Below are 27,066 nucleotides of genomic sequence, written 5' to 3' on the forward strand. Positions count from 1 at the left end.
TGGTCTATGTTGGAGAAAGTTCCATGAGCTGCTGAGAAGAATGTGTACTGTGTTATTTAGGGTGAAATACTTGGTAGATGTCAGTTAATTCGCTTGAAGTATGGCCTCACTTAATTCGGTAGCTTCTTTGCCAATCCTCTGATTGGTAGACCTGACCTTTGGTGAGAGTGGTGAGTTAAAATCTCCAATATTATCATATTGGGATCTATTTTATTCTGTAAGTTTGAGAGTATTTGTTTAACATATCTGGGTGCACCAATATTTGGGGCATATAAGTTGATGATGGTAATATCCTCTTCTTGGATTGTTCCCTGTATTAATATGTAGTGTCCATCCTTGTCTTTCTGTACTGATTTTAATGAAAAGTTTATTTTGTCAGATATCAGGATAGCTACTCCTTTCTTACTGGGGGCATTTGATTGGTAGATCCTTTACCAACCCTTTACTCTGAATTTGTTTGTATGTTTGGCTGAGAGGTGGGTCTCCTGAAGGCAACAGATGGATGGGTCATGTTTTCTGATCCAGTCTGCAGTTCTTTTCCTTTTGATTGGTGAATTAAGCCCATTAATATTAAGAGAAAGTATAGAGAGATGCATTGTTGTCCCTGTCATTCCGTTTTCCTATGTTTTTCTTCTTTCCTTTCCTCCTGTGCTTGTTCAGTTAGACTTTGATTAATGCCTGTCTGGGTGCAGGTCCCAGTTCCTGGTTGCTTTCTTCAGGTTGTGTCCCCCCTCTTAGTATTCTTTGTAATGCTGGCTTAATGTTTATGTATTCATTTAGTTTTCCTTTGCTATTACATTTAATGTTTCATGTGTGTTTTATCTGTTAGTATAAAGCAGCAGCAGCAACTCTTGAGTACTTGGCTAATGCTTTTTCTAACAAAAATTTTTTGAATAAAATTAAATCAAGTCTTACATCAACTGAACATTCTTTCAATTAAAGGCAAAGTGATTATTTTCTAACAATGATAAACTTTTTACATTATGTAACAAATCAGGTCTTCAATAATTTGTTAGGAATAGCATTGAAACCTATTCTTTTTATTTGCACAATGCATAATTTCTAATTAAGTCCTTTACAGTTTTTAGTTTTAAAATATGGATATTCAAACTTAGAGTAAAAACTTATTTTGTAAATTTCTTTTTTGTCCTTTTTTAAAAATAATGTTGATGGGGATTAAAAATACTAGTAAAATATGAGCACAGTAAAAGATACTTTGTTTTCTTCTATTAATTTGAATAATACGATGTAATATTCCATATGCTATGTCAGTAATAATTTATGTATTTCTTGATTTTTCTCTCTAATCTTTTTACGTTTTATAAAATATTTTAAAGCACACACTTCATAATCCTTCTTATTTAGTACTGATTACCTTTTCTCATATGTCCACAGAATTCTTTTTTTAAAATCAATTTGTATAGCTCAATACATTTTAAATATTAGCTTATCATAAAATTTACCAATCTAAGTAACATGCACCAAAACCTAAACATGTTACCATGCATATGATTTTATTTCATTATCATATTCATGATAGAAAATTTTCCCTTATGCCTGAATTTACATCATTTCCTTACTTCATTCTTAGCAAATTCCACTCCCCAAACCTCTCTCCAAAAATCCTGTGAAAGTGTGTGTGTCTGTGTGTGTGTGTGTGTGTGTGTGTGTGTGTGTGTGTATGTGTGTTGACAACCTAGAGGAAATCACCAACTTCTTGGTTAAAAAGACTTTAATTTTTTTAATTTATAATATATTTTTATTGTAAAGATACTGTACAGGGGTTACAGTTACATGAGTAAGGTAATGAGGATATTGCCTTTCGAGCATTGTTTCCCCATCCTTTGCTTTTCCCTTACCATCCCCTCCATCTCCACCTCCCCAATTACTCCCTCCCTCCCTACCCAAGGTGTAAAGTTCATTTTCAACATTGTGTCTTGTACATCTCAGCCTGTATCCTATTTCAGGTTTTTGTTATTTCCCTTCCCCTCCCCAAATTAGAAAACTGTATATACAAGATGCAGGAAACCAGAATCAAATACAGTGTAAACAGGGGTTATACCATGGGGGAAGAACATACAAAAGAAACAAAAAAAATCACATAGTACATTATAAGTACACTAAAAACAACAGTAACAAAGAGAAGACCACTGGTGTCCCAATCCTGGGGTTCATTTCACTTAGCATCATCTTATATGGTCATATGTATATAGCTTTGATCTTTTCTGCATATCCAAGACATATACTAGTTACTGAAGATAAGGGAAACCATGGGTCCTATGTTTGGGGGCCAAGTTTCCTTCATTTAATATAATTTTTCCAAGTTTTTCCATTTCTTAACAAATGAGGTGGTGTCATTCTTTCTGATGGAGGGATAGAATTCCATTGTATGTATACACACACACACACACACACACACACACACACACACACACATATTACATCTACCTCATCTACTGAAAGGCATCTGAGTTGGTTCCATATCTTAGCTATTGTGAATAATTCTGTGATAAACATTTGTGCTGGTAGCTGTAGTATGGCCTTGTTTGTGATCATTTGGGTAAATGCCCAAAAGTGGAATTGCTGGTCATAGGGGAACTCTATGTATAGTGTTTTAAGGAACCTCCATGAGTGGCTGAACAAATTTACATTCCCGCCAATGATAAAACAAGATTCCTTTTTGGTTAAATCCCCTCCAGGATCTGTTGTTATTAGATTTCTTGATTATAGCCATTCTAACTGGGGTGAGATGGAATCTCAATGTTGTTTTGATTTGCATTTCTTTTATGGCTACTGGAGTTGAGCATTTCATGTGTTTATTGGCCATTCTTATTTCCCCTTCAAAGAAGTCTCACTTTAAGTCTTTAGCCCACTTATTAACTGGGTGGTATGTTTCTTTGAGGATTTGTTGTTGGGAGATTTAATTTTTTGAGTTCTAAGTATATGTTAGATATGAAACCATTCTCCCAATCTGTGGGCTTTCTATTGATCTTGCTAGCTATGTCCTTTGCCATACAGAAGCTCTGCAGTTTCATGCAATCCCATTTGTGCAACCATTCTTTGATTGGTTGTTTTTCTGGGTCTTTATTAAGGAAATTTTAACTTGTTCCAAGGATCCCTAGAGTTTCTCCTATTCCTTCCTGCAATATTTTCAGGATGACTGCTTTTTCTTTGAGGTCTTTGATCCATTTGGAGTTGATTCTGGTGCCGGGTGATATATAAGGATCTAGCTTTATTTTTCTTCAGGTGTGTAAGCAATTTTGCCAGCAACACTTACTGAAGAGGCTGTTTTTCTTCCATTCTATTTTTTTAGGTTTCTTATTAAAGATTAGATGGCTATGGGTCTGTGGGTTCATTTCTGGATCTTCAGTTCTATTCCATTGGTCCTGATGTCTGTTTTTGTGCCAGTACCAAGCTGGTTTTATTACTATGGCTTTGTAGTAGAGTTTGAAGTCTGGTATTGAAATTCCTCCAGAACTCTTCTTTCTGCTAAGGATTGTTTTTTTTTGCTATTAGGGGCCTTTTATTATTCTATATAAATTTTTGGAGTGGTTCTTCTATTTCATTGAAGAATGAAGTTGAGATATTGACAGGTATCACATTGAATTTGTAGACAGTCTTTGGGAGAATTGCAATTTTCATGATGTAAATCCTCCCAATCCTGGAGCATGGGAGGCTTTTCCACTTCCTTAGTTCTGCTATAATTTCCTTTTTCAGGTTTTTTAAAGTTTTCATCATAGAAGTCCTTCACTTCTTTAGTTCGTTAACTCCTAGGCACTTTATTTTTTGTGGGACTCTTGCAAAAATAGTGCTTGCTTGATTTCAACCACGCTCTTCTTATTATTGGCATACAGAAAAGCCATTGATTTCTGAGGGTTAGTTTTATACCCTACGAATTTGCCAAAGGAGTAATTTGGGAGTGGAGTCCATGGGGTTTTTTAAATGCAAGATCATGTCATCTGCAAAGAGGGAGAGTTTTACTTCATCTTTGCCTATTTGGGTCCCCTTTATGTTTGCATCTTGTCTTATTGCTCTAGCTAGGCATTAATAGTATATGAAGAGAAGTGGAGAGAGTAGACATCCTTGTCCCCTTCCTGAATTTAGAGGAAATGACTTTAGCTTTTTACTGGCTGTAGCTTTGCTATCAACAGCCTTTACTATATTGAGGAATGTTCCATGGATTCCTAGTTTTTCCAGAGCCTTCATGATAACAGAGTTTTGGATCTTTTCAGTTGTGCTTATTATTCTTGCTCTTGTTGATGTGATGAATTATATTAATTGATTTGCATAGATTGAACGAGCTTTGCATTCTGAAACAAATCCTGTTTGATCATGGTGAATTTTGATGAGTTGTTGAAGTAAAGTTTTTTTAAACCCCAACTCTTTGTTTAATAGATTCTTTCTATGTTTTTTTAGACTCTCATTCATTTACTTCTGATTTAATTTTAATTATTTGTTTCCATCTACTGGATTGGGGTTTAGCTTGTTGCTCTTTTTAAAGTAGCTTCAGGTGCCTCATTAATGTGTTGGTTTCAGAGCTCTCCAATTTGTTGATGTAGGAACTCAGAGCTATAAACATGCCTCTGAGTACTGCCTTTACTGTGTCCTGAAGGAGCTGGTAATTGGTGTGTTCATTTTTGTTAAATATCATGAACATTTGTATTTCCTTTCTAATCTCTTCCATGATCCACTGGTGGTTCAACAGTGTGTTGTTCTGCCTCCATGTGTTATAGGATTTCTTTTGGTGGCTTTTGGTGTTGAATACTAATTTTATTCCCTTGTGGTCTGAGAGAATGCAGGACATAATATCAATGTTAATGAATTTGGACAAACTTGCTTTGTGGCCTAAAATGTGGTCTATTTTGAGAATGTTCCCAGTGCTGTAGAACAGAACATGTATTCTGATGCTGCTGGGTGAAATATTTGGTAAATGCCTGTTAAGTCTTGTTGATCCATGCAGTTGTGTAGATCTTAGGTTTCACTGCTGAGTTTTTGCCAAGTTGATCTATCTAGTGGGGAGAGTGTTGTGTTAAAGTCCCCAACAATGAATGTCTTTGGATCTATGTGAGATTTGAGGGAAAGCAGTGTTTCTTGGATAAATTTGGGTACTCCTTTATTTGGTGAATAGATATTTATAATTGTAATATCCTCCTGAAGGAGAGATCCCTTAATTAGTATGTAATGACCTTCTTTATCTCTTCTCACTAATTTTAATTTGAAGTCCATTTTATCTGATGTTAAGATTGGAACTCTCACCTGTTTATGGGGGTTCTTTGCTTGGTAGATTTTATTCCAGCCTTTCACTTTCAGAATACGTTTGTTTTTGTGAACAAGGTGTGTCTCTTAAAAGCAGCATGTTGAAGGATCTTGCTTTTTGATCCAACTAGACAATCTGTGTTGCTTAATTGGAGAGTTAAATCCATTAATATTGATAGTAAGGACTGAGAAGTGTTTGATGGTACCTGCCATGCTATCCACCTTCTCGGGGGCTGTGCCAACTGGGTTCTTCCTATGCTTCTTGGATTCTCTGTTTGGGGGCTGTGTCTTGGCCTTTATTGTGCTGTTGTTGGTTTTCTATGTGTAGGACAACTTTAAGTATCTTCTGTAGGGATGGTTTGGTGGAGATATATTGTTTCAATTTTTCTTTGCTGTGGAAGGTTTTTATTTGACCTTTCATTCTGAAGGAGAGTTTTGCTGGGTACAGTATTCTTGGTTGATAGTTGTTTGACTTTAGGGTGTGTCATACATCATTCCAGGCTCTTCTTGCTTTAATTGTCTCTGTTTAGAAATCTGAAGTTATTTTTATTGATTTCCCTTTATAGTTAATTGATCTTTTCTCCCTGACAGCTTTCTTAAGGATCCTTTCATTGGTCTGAATTGATCCTGTGTGGATTATAATGTGATGGTGGGATGTCCTGTTCTGGTCAGGTCTATTTGGAGTTCTAAAGGCTTCCTGTATTTGAATGGCCCTATCTTTTTGCATATTTGGGAAGTTCTCTGTAAGGATCCTGTTAAATAAAATTCCTAGACTTTTAACTTCTGTCTCTAGTTGTACCTCTACACAATTAGGCCATCTGATGATGTCTTCTAGATGTTGAATAGATCTATCATATTTCTTGGATTTGTCCTGAATAGTTGTCTGTTCTTTCTCTATAATATCTAGACTGTCTTCAATCCCAGAGATTCGGTCTTCTTCATGGTCTAACCTACTGTCAAGACTTTCTACTTTTTTTTAAAATTTCTTTTCCTTCTAATTGGTCAGATTTAAAAGCTTTCAAATTCTTTGTTTTAGATCTTGTATGCACTGCTTTACCTCCTTAATCTGGTTTTCAGTGTTCATTCTTCAATCCCTTAGTTGATTGGTTATGGTTTCATTGGACTCCCTTTCCTTCTGTTGGGTTTCGTTCAGCATTCCCTTTGTGGCCTCCCTGGATTCCTCCAGGGAGGAATCAACTTCTCTGGGACACAGCAAAGGCAATACTCAGAGGCAAGTTTATAGGTCTGAGTTACTACATTAACAAATTGCACAGATCTGAAACCAAAAATTTAATGAGGCATCTAAAGCTCCTTGAAAAAGAGCAACAAGCTACACCCAATGCAGTACACAAAAACAAATAATTACAATTAAATCAGAATTAAATGAATTAGAGTAAAAAACACTATAGAAAGAATCAACAAAACAAAGAGGTGATTCTTTGAAAAACTTAATAAAATTGACAGGTTCTTAGCAAACCTTATTAGAAAATAAAGAAAACACACCCAAATAAACAAACTCAGAGATGAGAATTGAAACATCACTACAGACACAACCAAAATTCAGAATATAATAAAGGGATACTTCTCAAAACTTTATGCTAGTAAGTTTGAGAATCTGAAATATATGGATGCATTTCTAGCAAATATTGGCATGCCCAAACTAAACCAAGATGATTTAAACCAACTTAACAGACTCATATCAAGCATTGAAATAGAAACAGCAATAAGAGGCTTCCCTCCCAAGAAAAGACCAGGACTCATGAAGCTTGTATAATTTAGAGAATGACAAATGGCCACATACCTGTCATAGGCCATAAAAGGTGAAGCAGGTCCTCTGCTGCACCCAGCATCAGTTCCAGCAACATCTGAAGGGCACAGCCTCCAAAGGAGATGGCATTATCTCCATGCAGGAAATCTGTGAATGGCCTTGGGGGCTATTATTGATGTGAGGAGAAGGTCAATGAGAGAGAGCTGTCTAAACAGGAGGTAGATTGGCATGTGGAGTTTCACATCCATTGTGATGAGCAGGAGCAGCAACCCATTGCTGGTCAGAGACAGCGTGTACAGGACTGTCATTGTGGCTCAGTGTAGATCAGGAAATCTGCTGTCATTCAGAATGCCATGAAGATGATACTGCTTCTCAAAGTGGAGTCCCAGACCTCCATTCTCTGTGCTCTCTTTAATTGCCTAGAATCAGATGTCTAGTGGAAACCTTTCCATGGGACTTCAGTCAATATTGGATGGACTCAGTCCAAACGGGTAGGTAGCCAAAAGAAATTCCATTAATACCTTTTAATTCTTTATGTTCTCTCTGTGCTTTCTGTTTTTCTCAGTGTTTTCAGTAAATTTCAATGATCTTTCAGTTAAATGGATTACAGATATGATGAGCATTACTAACCATTAAGTTTACCCTATATATGAATTATCAAATAGAGTATACCTGGACAAATACTTTCACTGAGGGAAAAAACCCTTTAACTCATAATGAATAAAACTTGGGATTGGTAGAAAAACCAGCTGTTTTCATACTTAAAATCTACTTAAGGTTACAATTCATTATTAAAGTTTGCTCATAAATTAATTTTCTCCTGTTCTTTCTTAACCTGATCTCAGCCTCTTCTTTTTTTCCCCTCAAAGTTGTTAGCTTCCCCCACACAGGAACCTCCAAACAACTTGATTTTAGGATTCTTTCAAGTATATTCCTCTCCTGGATGGTTGTACTTTTAGTTTTCTGGAGGAAAACCAAATCTGGGCTAAAATGAATTATAGGCTAATACATCTTACAAGTGAATTGAGAAGAACTGCACCAAAGTTGCTTACCTTTTTTAGTTAGTAATATATTATTTACTCAGAGGAAAGCAAAGACAAGTAACTGGATGTGGTTTCTGGAGGCATAGTAGTAGTTTCTGTTAGTGAAGGGTATGTACTTAAGGTGCCAGGTGTATAATAAAGACAATGTAGGAAGGTAAAAGCCATCCCACTATCTGAGCTTCACAGCAACACTCTTAACAAGAAACATTGATTCTTCCTTTCATACCTCAGCAATCTTGGTGATATGAGGAAGTATTCAATCTGAATACACTGAATCTAACTAATAGTATTGTTGGAAGGGTTTTAATTGCAGAGGATATAGAGTCTGTGTAAACATCAACATATCCTTCTTGTTTCAAAGGCTTAAACAGTATTATGAAAGAGAAGTAAAATTATTTCATTATGTAGACCCAGGCTAGTCTTGATCTATGGATCCTACTACTTCAGTCCCCAGGTATTAGAATTACAAATTCAAAAGCTCATGCACAATTTTAATTAGCTTTTCTGATATAGTTTTTCTCATTGAGCAAGTATGTGGAAGAGAGAAACTTGAATCAATATGCTGTTATTTGATAGCCCTCTTTCAAAGTACCATTTTCTGGGGGCCTCACATCATACCATTGGAGTCCAGGAAATAAATGTAATAGAAGGACTGAGTTTTTTTTAACCAGTATCAGGGTGTGAATAGAGGGCCTAGCTACTTGCTTGGCTTTCTTCCTCTGTCTAGTATGCAATCAGATCATCAATGCCTCTACTTTTTATTTTCCTGAATTATGTAAATAGATGAATCTCATGAACTTTTTTTACCCTTGCTGACATTGAATCAGGAGATTCCAAGTTTTAGTCTCCTGAGAAGTTTGGGTTGCAGGCACGAGCCACTGGAACTCAGCCAGTACTAAGACTTATAACAGAAAGTATCAGAAAATCTAAAAACATGAGCCTGGCCAGTAGTACTGAATATTCAGTATGTTCCTTCATGTATGAAAAGGGTATCTGTCAAAGTGCCTAGATTACAGTTGGGACTGAGCTAGGAATGAACTATGAGAAACTAGAATTAGGCAGTGTAACAGTACATCTTGGTCTTGTTATTCAAGCTTCACAGCCTCTCCCCAGTTTCTAGAAACAAAGATAGAACCCTTATCTCTAAAAAAGAAAGATACAGCCAGTGTCCTGGAATAATTAGAGTCAAAAGGGGCTCAAGATGCTGAGGAAAGAGGAGGTACTTCTTCTGAGAATGTAAGTGAAGTTGCTCATAGCAGTCAGCAGATTCAAGAGTCAAAGTTTCCTGGGGTCACCATGGCCAGTCCTCTCTGTGGAAAGTGATGGGTGTTAAAGTTAATTACCTTCGATTCCAGGCAGGATGCTGGGAAAGGAAGGCCTGTTTCCCTCAATTCAATCTCCAGGAGAGAAAGTTTCTCATAGTGCTGCAGGGCCTCTGGCTGGGTCTGAACGCTATGTATTCTTAGCTGGCGTCTCTGATAGAAGATGTGCCTGGCAGAGAATTTAGGAGACCTACATGGGCAGGGCTCCAAGGAGTCACACCCACTGTCTCTGGGGCAGTTGGGTTTCTGGCCTTGTCCCAGGAGCCTTCTCACAGTCTCATCCTTCCCGGTGATATGGTTCCTAAGAAAATATTTCTCCTGGAAAGTGGATTTTAATGTATCCTCTTGGGCTTGCTCCTCTGCCTGCCATTTTTTTGAACATTGCCCACTAAAATGACTCCCAGTCCTGCACAGTTGTTTTGTTCCACATGATCTGGCCATTGAAGACCCTGATTCAATGGCTGGTTTCAGTAACTGGTCCAGCAGCAAGAGGCATGGCCAGCCTCAGCCCAAGTTATAAAAGAGCCAAGTCTTCCATCACTGACCTTTAGATAGCATTCAACACTAATTTAATACAGGGCTCTATGCTTTCCTAGTTGTTTTTCTCTTGTCTGTCCTTTGTCATTCATGATACTAGTGTGACTTTGCCTCTCTATCTGTATTCAGAGGACAGATCCACACAGATCTCAAGATGATGACACAGCTCCATCCCTCACTGTTACAACTCCAGCTCAGGCCTTTGTCCCCTCTCAGTCAGCTCTTCAGCTCTCCTAGTCTTTGTTCTCCCTTCAGTCACTCCTGCCACCAGTCAAGACTGCTGAAGACCTGCTGGAGTTTTCATATCTCTGCACTCTCAACTTGCAGCAAATAAAAAAATACCTTTCACATATTGATTATAAAATGTACATATTCCCTAAAACATTGCACATACACAACAGAAATAATGTTTTGATACTTTTTGAATATAAAAACTTTTAATTATTCAATTGATAAGTATATTGTAAGGTGCATGTCTGAAACTTTACCCTAGCTCAGATCCTGTAATTTTCCCCTTGATACCATCTGATCTCCTACACACTAATTCTCTTCTCTGTGCTTCATTTGCCATAAAATGACAGAAGACAGAAAGGTGTTTCTCCCACCTGTCTGTGGTTATGCTGTGTTATGGGAATGCCACATTGGTTATGTATGACTTGACATTCCATGGTCAGACAACATTCTCATATTATCCTTCTCCATATGTTTCCAGTACTAAAGACCTATCTACAGTTGATGAACAATGTTTTGGGGACCTTGTGTATTCTCATCATTAAAAAAATATTTCTGGAACACCATACCCTGTAAGTAGAGCTTAGCTGGCTTCTAGAATTAATTCTTCCTTAAAGTCATATATAACTCAAATAATAATCATGGTACAACAACTGTAGTGAAGAATGTGAATTTTGACAGAATAATATAGCAATGTGATTGGACATGTGAGATACTCTTTAAACCGCCTCAGGAGGCATTTTAAAGGATGCAACTTTCACTATTTATCATTGATATTCTCTCTTTAAATATTAGTCTTCATTATGCCATGAAGCTACTTAAAGGGCTCTGAAGGTATCCCCAACTTCATTATGGCCTCTGAGCTTTCTACTTTGTATATTGAAACCATTTGAGAAGCAGAGGCAGTAGTTTGAACTGGAGGCCTTCACCAAGTCTCAGGTATCTATGGAGATTTGTGTAAATTGTGAAAAGATCATATTGATAGTAATAGTCTTGTCTAATGCCCTACTACTATTGTAGTAGTTTTTTTTGTATAGTTGTTGGCTTTTTGCTATAGGTATGCAAACTTACTTGCATTAATTTCCTTTTAGATTTTATGGAATTGAAAAAGTAGCTACTGTTTAGCTTCTCATATTGCTTTCCCTTCATCTCTCCTTTCTTTCCTTTATCCCTGTTTTCATGTTTGCTCTAGCTTAGTTTCTCTTAATCCTTTTCTTTCTTTTATATTTCTTTTCCTTTAATGCTATTTAATTCTCGACCCATTGTTGCCCAGTTACTTTGCTTTGATTTCCTTTTTAACATGATTTTAATGGACAAATAAGAGATTTTGGTCACTTTGGCTGAGAAGAAATAGCAATTTAAAAAGTGAAGAAATTAAATGTAAGTGTGAAATATTTACAAGAAAATTGCTTTTATGTACATGTGTTCTTTGTGTATCGTGGTCCTGATATTAATTATAAAAGCAATACATTGCATATTTTAAAATTGCTGAAGAAAATTTTATTTGTTCTTAACAATAGGATGCAAATTCATGCACATAACAACAAGCTTTAATTATTAATGCTATAATTTACACACACATCAAAACATCTTAATGAACACTGTGCCTATATCTATCTATCTATCTATCTGTCTATCCATGTATCTATGTATTCTTATGAACATGTGTTGCTTTCTAAAAAGAACAAATCATATTAGGATTTTGAAGACACTTTTCTCTTCATAAATATAAAAGACAAATATGTGTAGCATCATTCACCAATCTTGGTCTAAATGAATGACATTTGTTATCTTGTGCTAAGAGTCATGAGATAAGGCTTCCATTTTTTAATACTTCTAACAGATGAGAAAATTAAGTGAAGTAAGCGAGGCCCAAATGTTTCCCTTATTTGCAATAACTAGTATATGTCTGAGACAAACAGAAACTGTCAGACAAATTGATGTTATGTGAAATGAACCCCAAGATAAGGATTCAAATGTTTTTCTTTCTTGCAATTGTTTCTAACATATTTATAAGATTATTTCTTTGTTGCTTTGTATGTCCCTCCCCCACGGTATAACCCCTGCATTCATTATATTTAATGTTGGTATAATTTGTGGAGGGGAAGGAAAAAAACAAATTTTTTAAATAGGAATACAGGTGGACCCATTACAACAATGAGATGTACAAGACGTTATGTCAAAAAACAAACTTTACAACTTTGGCGGGGGGCGGGGGTGGAGGGAGAGGAAGGGAGGAAGGGAAGGAATGGGAAGGGGAAACAAAGGAGGAGGCCACAATGCTTGATAAAAAATGTACTCATTATCTTGCCCATGTAATTGTAACCCCTCTACAGTATTTTCACAATAAAAAAAAAAAAAAGGAAAACAGCTGTATGCCAGTGGCTCACATCTATAATTCTAGCTACTCAGGAGGCTGAGATCTGAGGATTATTGTTCAAAGCCAGCCCGGGCAAGAAAGTCCATTAGACCCTTATCTCCAATAAACCACTAGAAAACCAGAAGTGGCACTGTGACTCAAGTGGTAGAGTGCTAGCCTTGAGCTGAAGAGCTGAGGGACAGTGACCAGGCCCAGAGTTCAAGCCTTACATCTGACAAAAAAGAAAAAAAAGGAAAACAGTATGCAAGGAGCACAGATGACAAAGAATGGGCAAGGATTCAAACCTAGGGACTCAGGTGCTTTTCCACTATCAATACTCTACACAATTACATGACAGTAAGGAAAGAAGAGCAACCAATGATTAAACAGGAAAGTGAGTTAAATTATCGCTCAAGCAACAATTTAGCAAAGTGTAACAAATATAAAGGGTAAAGTTTTGAAACAATTTTTGCTTTTTTCTAGGCAGTCGAATTTTATCCAGTTTTCTTTCTTTTGTTATTTGTCCTTGTCCTGGAGTTTGAATTCAGGGTCTGAGTGCAGTCCCTGAGCTTCTTTTGGCCTAAGGCTAGTGCTCTACCACTCATGCTACAGATTCCCTTCTGTCTTTCTTAGTAGCTTATTGGAGATAAAAGTTGCATGGACTTATCAGCCTAGACTGGCTTCAATCTTCTAGCCTTACATCTCAACCTCCTCAGTAGCTAGGATTATAAATATGAGCCACCAGTACACAATTGATTTCATCAGTTTTTAAAAGGCACTTGGTTTGATGAGCTTTAGCTCTTAGAGGTTAGTTTTAGAGGTGGAACAATTTAAGATGATTAAATGAAGGACAGAATTTCTGTGTTTTCTTCAAGCACTGTTGTCAAGGATTCCTATATGAGACACCATAGTGTGGAGGCTTCTGAACTCACTAGGCTCTCACTGTTTGTTTTCAGTCTCTCATGTCCATTAGTAATGTGATAAAATAAAACACATTCAGGGTAAATTGTGTGTTCCTGTTTTTCTCACTCTTCCTTTTCTATCATGACTCTATTATTCTTCCCCACTAATAACTTTTTCTCAATAATATAGAAACCCAACATACTTTTGGTTGGTCCTTCTTTTTTAGGATAGGTAAAATCCAATATAAAGGGAGCAGTCTTTAATATTGGATGCTACTGGTGTTTACTTAGTACCAAAGGATAACTATGTGTCCCTGCTATGCAAAATCTAAATGAAAATCAATCCATTGTCCACTTGGTAATAAACAGAGCGAACCTGAGACATCCAAACATTTGTACTCCTGGTCCTTAAAAATGAGGGAGTTCAAAACCCAGCTGATATATGCCAAGAGACTGTAGAGTAGATGTACAGTGGATTTCCAATTCAACATTTCAATTTATGAGTATAATGCCTCTTGATTACTATTACCACTCCCATCTTTCTCCCCATCTCTTTCAACTTTACTAATTCCCTCAAGTTACCCCATTTCCATTTCCACATGTGTACACTGAAATTATTAATATTCCCTTTTCCCCTCCATTTCACTGCCACTACCCAACAGCATATACTTCAGCTTGCTGGTATTCACTTGTTGTCTATGAATTCGATGTTTGAAGGGGTAGACTATTGCAAATCTCATACACTATACTTTAGACAATATGTTTGTGCATATCTACACATGACCATGTATATGTTCATAAATGGTTATAATTTATTTTTAACTTCCCCATGAGAGAAAATATGAGCCCTTTGTGTTTCAGAGTCTGATTCATTTGCCTTACATAATTTATTCCAGGACCATTGATTTCTCTACAAATAACATTTTTATTGTTTCTGATAAACGAGTAAAAGTCCATTGTGTATGGGGGGGTCTAGTCAATTTTCTTCATTAAAAAGCTTCTGCAATATTCACAAAACAGTCTATTATTAAAGGAGAGATTAGTGTAGCATTTTGTCAAGGAAAAGGTAGAGTAAAAGCCAGTTCTAATCCCTGGGGACGGAAGACAGAATGTATTTCCCAAAGACTCTCCTCAAGGCTCTCATCACCTCTTTGTTTCTCAGGCTGTAGATGAGGGGGTTCAGGGCTGGGGTGACAATAGTGTAGAATACAGAGAGGATGTTGTCCTGTTTGGGACTGTGAAAGGAAATGGGCAGGACATATATAAATGAGGCTGGGCCATAATACATCCCAACCACAGCCAGGTGGGAGGAGCAGGTGACAAGGGCTTTCTTCCTCCCCTCATTTGAGGGCATGCGGAGCACAGTGAAGAGAATCAGTGTGTAGGAGACCAGAATGGCAGCAAGTGGGGGGATCAGGAACATCACACCACCCACATACAACAAGAGCTCATATCTAGAGGTGTCTGCACAGGCCAACTTCAGCAGAGGTGGGATCTCACAGAACAGATGTTTTACCAGCCGGGATTTGCAGAAGGGATAGTGCATAGTGTAACTGGTATATACGATGGCACTCAGGGATGCCAGGATCCATGATGTGGTTACCATGAGCCAAAGGACTTTTGGACTCATGAAAGTTGTGTAGTTTAGAGGATGACAAATGGCCACATACCTGTCATAGGCCATAAAAGCTAGAAGCAGGTCCTCTGCTGCACCCAGAATCAGTTCAAGGAACATCTGCAGGGCACAGCCTCCAAAGGAGATGGTGTTATCTCCACTCAGAAAATCTGTGATGGCCTTGGGGGTGATACTTGATGTGAGGAGAAGGTCAATGAGAGAGAGCTGTCTAAGCAGGAGGTACATGGGCACGTGGAGCTTCACATCCATTGTGATGAGCAGGAGCAGCAGCCCATTGCTGGTCAGAGACAGTGTGTACAGGACTGTGATCACGGCACAGAGCAGTTCAGGAAATCCACTGTCATTCAGGATGCCCACCAAGATAAAGCTGCTTCCCAAGGTGGAGTTCCAGACCTCCATTCTGTGTGATTCCTTTAATTGCTTGGAGTCAGATAGCTAGTGGAAGTCTTTCTAAGGGATTTCAGTCAACATTTAAATAGACTCAGTCCATCTGAAGCAGCCAACAGAAATCCTGTGAAATATCTGTTCATTCTCTATATTATTCTGTGCTTTCTGATTTTCTCAATATTTTTTAGTGAATTATGATGGTCTTTCTGTTAAATGGGTTACAGACATGTAGAATATTACTCAACATCAAGATTGCCTTTATATTAATATTCCAATAAAATGTACCTTTGCAAGTATTTTAATAGGGAAAGAAAAACATCCTTTAGTTTATAACTAAAAACAACTTCACAGTGGTAAAAAATTTTAATCTACTGCTTTCATGCTTAAAAGCTACTTGTGTTTATAATTCAGTATTAAGTTTGCTACATGATTGATTTTTTGCTATGTTCTTTCTTGCTCTGATATATGCCTTTACTTTCTTGTCTCAAAAATGTGAACTTCCTCCAGAAATTTCTGGGTCTTTGTCACTTGAACTTCTATAGTCTTCAAATATCTTCCTCTTCTTGGTGGTTGTACTGTTGGTCTTCTGGAAGAAAAGCAATTCTTTTAATTTGAATGATTGGGTGATATAGGTTTTAGTAATAACTTGGTAGACGGTGTTCAAAGTTATTTAACTTTTGAAGATAGTCGTAAAAATTTACTCAATAGAAGCAAGGACAGTAATCTGGATGGGATTTCTGAGGGCATGTTAGCAGGTTCTGGAAGTAAAAAGTATGTATTTCGGGTATCAGGTACATAATATGGTCTATGTAAGAAAGGCAAAAGACATCCCACTACCTAAGATTCACAGCATGAATTCTAAGCATGAAACATATTGTTTGCCATCACAGATCTTAGCAATGTGAGGAAAGATGATAACACTGAATATAAATGATACTACTGTGTATGGAGCTGAAATGGAAGGGACCTACAATATGTGGTGTTTCTTATCTAACGTTTTACCTCTTCCTTTGGTTTTCTCCTATTATCCCTCTCCCCACCCCATCCTCTCCCACTCCTCCCCACCCCTCAGAAGTTGTAAAGTTCATTTCCAACAAAGTGTCTTGTGGGTATCATTGTTGCAATGGGTCATCCTGTGTCCTTGTTTCAGCATTTTGTCATTCCCCTTTCCCTCCCCAAATTAGATAAATGTATATGCAAGATGAGGAGTACCAAAATCAAATACTGTGACAACAGGGGATATACCACAGGGGGAAGAATATACAAAAGAAACAAAAAAATTACATAATAAATTAAAAACAGCAATGACAAAGAAAAATCTCTTGTTTCCATATCTTGAGGTTCATTTCATTTAGCATTATCTTATATGGTCATATGTACATAGCACTTGAACTTTCTGCTCATCAGATAAGATTATCCTAGACATATACTAATTATTGCAAATAAGGGAAACCATGGGACCTATATTTCTCCGGATCTGGCTTACTTCACTTAATATGATTTTTTCTAAGTCTTTCCATTTCCTAAAAAGTGGGGCAGTGCCATTCTTTCTGATGGAGGCATAGAATTCCATTGATTTTCTTGAGGGTTGGTTAAGTAGTATAGAGGCTCCTCAAAAGACCTCACATTGAGTTCCCTTATGACCCAGCAATCCCACTTCTGGCCATTTACCCAAATGATCATAAACAAGCCTATATTAAAGCTACCAGCACAACTATGTTTATTCTTCACCATAGCTAAGATATGGAACCTGTACCACGTTTTTATCTTCAGTAAAAGGGGCAGTGAATATATGCTCTGTTTACAGAGGAAGAACCCTGCTGATAACCTACTGGTGGTGTAGGGAAGTTCAGGAAGGATGAACTTCACAGTTAAAGCTGTCCTCCGCTTATCTCAGACATATACAAATAAGGGAAACCATGAGACTTATGTTTCTTTGAGTCTGGCTTACTTCACTTAATATAATTTTTTCCAAGTCTTTCCATTTCCTAACAAATGGGGCAATGTCATCTTTCTGATGGAAGCATAGAATTCCATTGTGTATATATACCACATTTTCTTGATCCATTCATCTACTGAGGGGCATCTGGGTTGGTTCCATATCTTAGCTATGGTAAATTATGCTGCAATAAACATAGTTGTGCTGGATAAAGACTCAAATGATTTTCTTTCATGCAATTGTTTCTAACATATTTATAAGATGATTTCTTTGTTGCTTTGTATGTCCCTCCCCAAAAGTATAACCCCTGTTTTCACTGTATTTGATGTTGGTATAATTTGTGGAGGGGAAGGGAAAAAACAAATTGTTTAAATAGGGATACAGGTGGACCCATTGCAACAATGACATGTACAAGACATTATGTTGAAAAACGAACTTTACAACTTGGTGGGGGGGGAATGGGGGTAGGGGAAGGTGGGGGTGGGGAGATGGGAAGAGATGGTAAGGGGAAATAATGGAGGAGGCAACAATGCTTGATAAGAAATGTACTCATGGGAGGTGAAGGGTAAACAAAGGAGGACATTGCAATGCTTGGTAAGAAATGTATGCATTATCCTGCCCATGTAATTGTAACCCCTCTGTGCAGTATGTTCACATATAAAATAAAATTAAAAAAAATAAAAAAAGAAATGTACTCATTACTTTGCTCATGCAATTGTAAGCCCTCTGCATGGTATTTTCACAATATAAATAAATAAATAAAATCACAAAAAAGCTGTCCTCAGGTTAAAGGAAGAAAATCATTATATTTCATGGAAATAGTTATTAAAATATAAGTACAATTTGGTAGTACAGTTTTATCAGTTTTTCCCCTTTGTACTTTTAGTTGTAGCTCATTACTATTGCAATATTCAATTGATAAACATGGCTATATTTATTGGGTTGAGGAAAAACATTTGGATATCAATATATAGACTCAGTCTGTACTTGATGTATTGATCTTCCTCTCCCAGCTTCCTCAAATCTAGGAGTATAAGATTATTCCCACCGTGTCTGCTTTTATTGGCTTTTTTTTTTGGGGGGGGTATATTTTTGGTATTAAGTTGATAAGTAGGAGAGAGGGAGTGATGTAACTGATATTTTGAGGAAGTACTCATTTGGAAATAGATATTAGATTATTGGAGTCCAGGAAAATGCAATTATAAGTTCTAAGTGCGTTTTTTTGTTAAAGTATTGGAGTGTTGAACTCAGGGGTCTGGTGTTATTTGGCTCTTTTGCTCATGCTAGTGTTCTACCTGTTCAGCATGTCCCCAGTCCTCATTTTGATGGATAATTGGAGATGTATTCTCATAGATTTTTCTACCCAGACTGATTCTTCAGGTATCAGGCATTTTGAGAATCTAGGATTATAGTCATGAGCCACTGTAACCTCATCAGTACTGAAACATTTACCATAAAGCCAGCATCAAGAATTCTAGAAACTTAGGTCTGGCCAATAGCACTGAATATTACAGATGGTTTCATATATACAAATAAGGTAGACATCTCTATCCAGAGCCTAGAGCACAAATGTGAGCAGAAGAAGCATAGAACCTCTGAAACTAGGCAGTCTGAGAGCAGAACAGGAAGTTTTGAACCTGTTTCTCTAGATTCAGAACCTCATATACTTTATAGGAAAAAAAATAAAGACAAAACACTTACCTCCAAAGAGTGTTAAAGACTCCAGACCACACCCAAAGTCTTGGGATTCAATTGGGCCTTGAAGTGGTTCAGGATGCTGAGGAAAGAGGAGGTGTACCTCCTGAGAGGGTGGGGTGTAGATGTGCATGGCTACCACTAGAGCCAAAGGTCAAAGGTTCCTCCTGTCACCACCATCGCCAGTCTTCTCTGAGGAAAGAAATGGACAAGTGTAGACAATCACTTGAGAATGCAGGCAGCCAGCTGGAGTATTCAGGATGTGACTGCTCATTATGTCCTTATTGAATCTCCTTTCACAGGTGTGCAGTGTGTATGTCTGGGTCTGGAGCTCCTGTCCTCAGATTTTTATATGTTCTGCAAGGTGGAATCTGTGATAAATGATGAGCTTTGCATGATTGGAGAAAGAAGAATAGGCAGGGTTGCTCAAAGGACCCTGCCATTGTTTCTCTTCACTGTTCCTTCTCTGGGGCAGTTGGGATTCTGGCCTTGTCCTGGGGGACTTATCACACTCTTATTTTCCCTGGTGACATGGACTCCCAGATTAATACTTCTCCTGGAAACTGGATGTTAACGAATTCTCCAGGGCTTGTTCCCATGACTTGCTATTTCTGCACATATCACCCACTAATTGGACTCTGAGTCCTGACAACTTGTTGTGTCCCACATATGCTAGCTACCTATGTTCCTGATTCAACAGATGGTGTTGATAACTGGCCAGGTGGTAACACCCTTGTCCATCTTCTGTCCAAGTTATCAAGAGATTCAAGTCTATGTCAGGGCTGCCATTCTCCTGGTACCTCCCCGTGTCACCTGCTGGAGAGCTTAACAGTGTGCTTTTGTTAACCTCAGGTCTTCCTCATTGACCTTTAGCTAACAGATAACACTCATGAGATAGATGCTTGTATGGTGTTCAAGTTCTTTTTTTTCATCTCTACCCTCTCTCATATATGCCTGACCCTCTGTATTCTGTGAGCTTTGGATGGCTCTGGACAGAACTGGAGATGTTGACACAGCTCTAGCGTTCAGCTGTCACCGCTTCATTTCAAGACCTCCTCTTCTCTCACCCAGCTCTTCTTTTCTCGGTCTCCAGTCTGTCTCCAATCATTCTCCGCACCAGTCAAGGTTGGAAAACAGCTACTGGTGTTTTCTTATTTTTTACCCTCGAATTCTAAATAATTAATGATATAGTTTTACGTACTGGTTATAAAATGTGTATACTCCCAAATATTACTGTGAAAAGAGTCCATATTTTATAAATTATTTTTGTGTAGAAGAAGGAAAAGGTAAATCTTTTCTTTTGTTCTGACTATTATAATGGTGAGTGTCTTGTGAGGGTCATGTCTGAACTCCTACTCTAGCCCAGGTCATATGATCTCACTCAGTGCTACCATCCTAATCTACACTGTAATTGTCTTCTCTGTAACACAGGTCATCTGAACGGAGGGGAGAAAGAAAACTCTTGTGACCTACTGTCTCATCTGGCTATGGTTGGCATGTTTTAAGAATTTGCCACAGTCATGTATGTCCTGGCCCATTCCTTCCACATTCCCCACTCTGACAATACTATCCCTTTTTTTTCCCTTGTAATTATCACTCAATAGTGAATCCTTTACCCACCACTAGAGGACTAAAGGTATTTGAGTGTCAGGTGGGTATCTAGAGGACAATCCTGGTAAAACATATATTTAGGCACACTCTACCCTCCAGGTAAATCTCAGCTGGCTTTTAAATTAATTCTACTTCAAAATCAAGATCTGACTCAAACTTAATGATCATGGTACAACCACTACAGTGAAGAGAAAATCTTTTGATAAGTGTTGTATAAGAATGTGACTGGATATGTGAATTGCTCTTAGATCTCCTCTTCAGTGGGTATATTTTAGGCTAGAATTTTCACAATTCAATATTACTGTCTATCTATCTAATCTATCTTGTGTGTGTGTGTGTGTGTGTGTGTGTGTGTGTGTGATCGTACTGGTGTTGGTGTTGGAGCTCAGTTCCAACTGTTCCCCAGCTTGTTAGTTCAAAGTTGGAGCTATGCTACCTGAGCCATGGCCCCACTGATGGCTGATGGTTAATTGGAGATAAGAGTCTCACAGAGTTTCTTGCACAGGCTGGCACTGAAAGGTGATCTCAGATCTCAGCTTCCTGAGTATCTGGGATTATGGATGTAAGGCAACAGTGCCAGGAGGATTTCTGTTCTCTTTCAAAATTAGTCTCTATCTTGCCAAATAGCTAATTGCTTGAAAGGTTTTACAGATTATCACCAACTTGGACGTGGCTGCTGAACTTCCTGGTCTATATTGAATCAATTTGAGAACCAGTGACAATATTTTCACAAAACTTCATTATTAGGGTTCAGAGATTTACACAAATTGTAAGAGGGTCATATTGACAGAGGTACTTCTGTCTAATAAGCTATTATCATAGTTTTCAGGTATTTGTGTCATGTTTACCCTTTGCCTAGCTTGAACCTTCCTGTTTGCCCTGACAAGCGTCATTAGCACTGCGTGTATTTGTGCTTTGTATTTAATATGGGATTATTTCATCATGTTTAAAATAAAAATATTATAAGAATATGATTCCATAAGAGCTAATCATGCATTTCATCTGCAATTATTATTATATTTTTGTCTCACTGGAAATAGAAGTAAACACCTGTGTTTCCCTCTTCTTGATAAAAGCCAAACAAACAGAACAGAAATTTGCTATTTTGTTTTCCTAAACTTGTTATATCCCTACAACTGTAAAGGGTGTACTTCCATGGTGTGGGATTGTATTCAACCATTATAAAATGCAAACACATTGGAAAATCTGGGAGAAAGTAAGGGAAAGGGTGATTTTGTCTAAAAAGAAATATGCTCGGGCCTGGGAAGGTGGCTCAGTGCTAGAGTGCTTGCCTTGCATGCATGAGGCCCTGGGTTTGATTCCTCAGCACCACATAAGCAGAAAAAGCCAGAAGTGGTGCTGTGGCTAAAGTGGTAGGGCCCTAGCCTTGAGCTGAAGAGCTGGGGGACAGTGCCCAGGCCTAGAGTTCAGGCCCCATAACTGGCAAAAAAAAGTGCTTATATGTACATCACATTTATAATAACAATAAAAACATTAAAAATTCAAAAATGGAATATATATCAAAATATAACACAATACCCCTTATAATGTATATTTTATGTATCATTCATACACAACTTTAAATTTAAAAAGAGAAGAAAACAAAAAATTTGTTCAAATTTATTTAATATTTAAATATGCTGTGCTGTTCTGAAGAGGGTCTTGTTCTCTGTGGAATTTTGCTCATTATTTTCCTGGGCTTTTAAATTAAAATTAAATTTTAATTTCCAAGTAAATTAGAACTACAACTACTTCACTTATAACATTAAAAGATTTTTATTTAAGTAATGCTATTGAAGTTGAAAATAGAACAGTGGTTTTCAGAGCCTTGGTAAATGAGGGGTAGGGGAAAAACAGAGATCTCTTGATCAGCTGTATTGAGATGGGGTTAGATAGAAACAAGGAGACTAGTGTGCTATTCCATAGTAGAGTGACAGTAGATAGAGGATTGAAAGGATTCTGAACACTTGTACCATGAAGCAACGAGAGGAAGTAGAGTTGTGGTTCCAGTGGAAAGCTCCAGCATTGGGCTACAAAATGAATTGAAAGTGGCAAAGTCTATGTTCCAAACCCAGTACTGTCACAAAACAATAAATAAATAAAATAAAGTAAAAAGATAAATATTTGAGATAAATAAAGTAAAATAAAGTAAAAAGATAAATATTTGAGATGAGTATATTTAATCCCAGTTAAATATTTTAAATTAAATATGGAGGAATCAATATGATATACCATTTATATATGCACATATAGTCTTATGCTTATATGTAGCTACTAATATTAATAAAGTTTCTTTCTACAAAGGAATCCACTGACTACACTAGATATAGAAAAAAACATGTGAAATCCCCTCACCATGAGATAACTTCTATCTATATTTAGATAAGTGCCATTATGTTCATGCAGAACCAGTGTTTCTCACCTATAGTACTTAGTGATGCTTTCCTCTGAATTGTGTGGTGGCAGACTGAGCATAGTGAAGCATCTGGGATCAGTTTCTGGACTGCAGAATTCAAATTAGGATGTAATGCAGCACACACACTTTGCTAATGTGGAATGTGATACTTACACTTACTGAACTGGAGTCAGTAGTCCCACAAGCAGTAAAGTGACATCGATGTAGAGATCAATTTCCTATTCTAATTGGTAAGCGTAAGCCCTAAAAATAAGTGTGATATTAATAATCAACCATGTAATAATTACTTAATATGAAACCTACAAAGATTGTATTGCTCTGAATATGCCAAGCTGTTATAAATTTATATCATGTGGATGTTTTGAATGCAACTAGCTATTTCATCAGTGTTACATATTTAGTATTTTATGTGTATGTCTTTATCTGTTTATATTAAACAGCAGTAGTAACTGTTGAGCTCATGACTGATGCTGTTTCTTAGAAAAATCTTTTGAATAGGATTGTCTAAATTAAGGCTTAAATCAACTGAATATTCTTGCTATTAAAGAACAAACTGATTATTTTCTAATAATGACAAACATTTATATTCTTTTAAATCCAGTCTTTACTAATTTATTGGGAATATCATTTAAATCTATTATTTTAATTTGCATGATGCATAATTTTCTTATTAAAATCTTCACTGTTTTACATTTTAAGAGATGGATAGTTTCATTATTATAGGAATGACTTCTTTTATAATTTTAATATTTGGTATCATTTAAATCATGAAGATGGGGATTTAAAAAGAAAAAGATAGTAAAGTATTTGAATAATGAAGCATGCTATTGCTATTCTCTATTAATTTGACTAATAGGATGGAATATTCCATAAGTTTTATATGCAATAATTTACATACATTGTGATTTTTCTCCCTAATCTTTTTTTGGGGGGGGTCTGGTTGTGGGGCCTGAACTCTGGGCCTGGGCACTGTCCCTCAGCTTTTCAGCTCAAGGCTAGCACTCTACCACTTGAGTCACAGCGCAACTTCTGCTTTTTTCTTTTTGCTTATGTGGTGCTGAGGAATCAAACCCAGGACATCATGCATGCAAGGCAAGCGCTGTACCACTGAGCCACCTTCCCAGTCCCCTCTCCCTAATCTTTTTTATTTGCAAAACTATTTTTTTCAGGGGAAGGAATGAGAGAGGTGGGGGAGGGAAGGGATAGTAGGACAATAATAAGGGAAGGGGTAACAATGATTGACAAGAAATGTACTCGTTGCCTTACTCATGTAACTGTAACCCCTCTGTACAGCATCTTTACAATAAAAATATTTTAAGAACTCAGTTCATAATCATTCTTATTTAGTACCAATTAACTTTTCTCCTAAGTCTGCAGAATTCTTTTATCAAACATGCATGACTTATTACAATTCTTCATTTAAAATATTAGCTTGTCAATGAACTTACCAATCTAAGTAATGTGCATGCAACTCTAAGCAGGTTACCATGCATCTTGATTTATTTTCTTTATATTTATCATGATAGAAAAATTTCCTTTTTTTTTTTTTTTTTTTTTAAGTTTTTTTTTTTTTTGTTTTTTTTTTTTTTTTTTTTTTTTGTCGGTTGTGGGGCTTGAACTCTGGGCCTGGGCGCTGTCCCTCAGCTCTTCAGCTCAAGGCGAGCGCTCTACCACTTGAGCTACAGTGCCACTTCGAAAAATTTCCTTTTTTATGCCTTAATTTATAACATTACTTCATTTCTTTTCAATTCGATTCCCAAAACCTCTCTCCAAGAATCATTGAATGTGAGTGTTTTGTGTTGCGTGTGTGTGTGTGTGTGTGTGTGTGTGTGTGTGCATGTGCACATGTGTGCATTTGTTAACAACTTACAGGAAAATGGAAACTGTTTAGTTAAAAGGAGTTTAACATTTTGTTTTAAGGATATTAATTTTTGCTAAATATCTCATGAATTAAATGCTGCAGCTTCCTGCATTATATGTGGCTTCCTCATAAAAAGAAAGAATATTAATAATTAAGGAACTTGTACAAGTAAATAGCTATAGTAATTAGAGAAAATAAAAGAGTTAGGTAGTTGACTAACAATATGGACATTAAAGTAAAATTTTGCTGTATTTAGCAGCTTTGAAATAAGCAATAAGGTATGACTAACTACATAATTAAAAGAAATGGCTACAAATTTAGAAACGACCAAACTAACTGAACTATAATTCTTTTAGAAAATATTTTAAAGATCATATTATTCAAGCCAAAATTCTATGCTGTATTGTCCACTTATCATAGAATGATGGATCCCCTACCTATCTACCACATAGTATAGATGGTGCACAGAATCCAACCAATTTGATGGAATAGTAACAGGGAAGTTCTAAGTGCTGGAGTGTGAAGGCAGGATGTATTTTCCAAGGACCCTCCTCAAGGCTCCCATGACCTCCTTATTTCTTAGGCTGTAGATAAGGGGATTCAAGGCTGGGGTGACAACTGTGTAGAAAAAGGAGAAGATGTTGTCCTGTTTGGGATTATGGAAGGAAATGGGAAGGACATATATAAACGAGGCTGGGCCATAGTATATCGTAACCACAGTCAGGTGGGAGGAGCAGGTGAGAAGGGCTTTTTTCCTCCCTTCCTTGGAGGGCATGCGGAGCACAGTGAAGAGGATTAGCATGTAGGAGACCAGAATGGCAGCAAGTGGAGCGATCAGGAACATCACACCTATCAAATAAACTGCGAGCTCAAATCTAGAGGTGTCTGCACAGGCCAACTTCAGCAGAGGTGGGATCTCACAGAACAGATGTTTTACCAGCCGGGATTTGCAGAAGGGATAGTGCATAGTGTAACTGGTATATACAATGGCACTCAGAGATGCCACAATCCATGTTGTCATCACTATGAACCAAAGGACTCTTGGATTCATGATAGTTGTATAGTTTAGAGGATGACAAATGGCTACATACCTGTCATAAGCCATAAAAGCAACGAGGATATCCTCAGCCGAACCCAGCATCAGTTCCAGCAACATCTGAAGGGTACAGCCTCCAAAGGAGATGGTGTTATCTCCACGCAGAAAATCTGTGATGGCCTTGGGGGCTATAACTGATGTGAGGAGAAGGTCAATGAGAGAGAGCTGTCTAAGCAGGAGGTACATGGGCACGTGGAGCTTCACATCCATTGTGATGAGCAGGAGCAGCAGCCCATTGCTGGTCAGGGCCAGCACGTACAGCACTGTGATTGTGGCACAGAGCAGTTCAGGGAACCTGCTGTCATTCAAAATGCCCTCCAAGATGAATCCACTTCCCAAAGTGGAATTCCAGACCTCCATTCTGTGTGTCTAGAATCAGATGTCTAGTGGAAGTCTTTCTAAGGGTTTTCAGTCAATATTTGAATAGACTTAGTCCAACTAGAGGATCCAACAGCAATCTTGTGAATATCTATTCATCCCCTATGATCCCCTTGTGCTTTCTGTTTTCCTGAATGTTTTCAGTGAATTATAATGATTTTTTAGTTAAACAGAGTACAGACATATTGATTATTGTTTGCCATGAAGTGTATCATATACAAAGCATCAAGTAGAATACACACAGGCATACTAGTTAAAGAGAAAGAAAACATCCCTCAATTTATAAACGTAGCATTGGTGTAAAATCTAGGGGTTTCCCATCCTTTCAATCTGCTTGGAGGTACAGTTTATTTAAAATGTTTCTTTCATGAGAAACTCTTTGCCATTCTTCCTTGACCTGATGTCTGCCTTTGCTTTCCGGTCTCCAATCTCTAGGACTATGTCACTTTATCTCTAGTAGTCTTCAATAATACTCCTCTCTTGATGGTGGCATATTTGTTCTGCTGGAGGAGACATAATTCTGAGCAAATACAAAAGGATGGGTGAGATTACTTTAAGTAATAAATTAGTAGAAAGAATATAAAAATATTTAACTTTTCAAAGTAGTGTCAAAATATTTATTCAGTTGA

At 37.3% G+C, this 27,066-nt stretch overlaps 2 protein-coding genes across 2 annotated transcripts; both read right to left on the bottom strand.

Annotated features, from left to right (window-relative positions):
• Positions 1–14,502: 14,502 nt before the first annotated feature.
• LOC138836614 (olfactory receptor 2AG1-like) lies at positions 14,503–15,453 on the bottom strand. The gene has a single exon (XM_070035386.1). The coding sequence runs from the start codon at positions 15,451–15,453 to the stop codon at positions 14,503–14,505; it is 951 nt and encodes a 316-aa protein (XP_069891487.1).
• Positions 15,454–25,468: 10,015 nt separating this feature from the next.
• On the bottom strand, positions 25,469–26,419 carry LOC138836540 (olfactory receptor 2AG1-like). Its single transcript, XM_070035327.1, has one exon. It carries the CDS (start codon positions 26,417–26,419, stop codon positions 25,469–25,471), a length of 951 nt encoding a protein of 316 aa, XP_069891428.1.
• Between the last annotated feature and the right edge of the window lie 647 nt (positions 26,420–27,066).

This window comes from Dipodomys merriami, unplaced genomic scaffold, assembly GCF_024711535.1.
Source record: "Dipodomys merriami isolate MVZ:Mamm:240054 unplaced genomic scaffold, mDipMer1.0.p SCAF_25, whole genome shotgun sequence".
In the NCBI taxonomy this organism is placed as follows: domain Eukaryota; kingdom Metazoa; phylum Chordata; class Mammalia; order Rodentia; family Heteromyidae; genus Dipodomys; species Dipodomys merriami.

What these genes read in the sequence shown, in the direction of transcription:
- LOC138836614 (XM_070035386.1), bottom strand. Translation starts at nt 15,453, where the DNA reads ATGGAGGTCTGGAACTCCACCTTGGGAAGCAGCTTTATCTTGGTGGGC.
- LOC138836540 (XM_070035327.1), bottom strand. Translation starts at nt 26,419, where the DNA reads ATGGAGGTCTGGAATTCCACTTTGGGAAGTGGATTCATCTTGGAGGGC.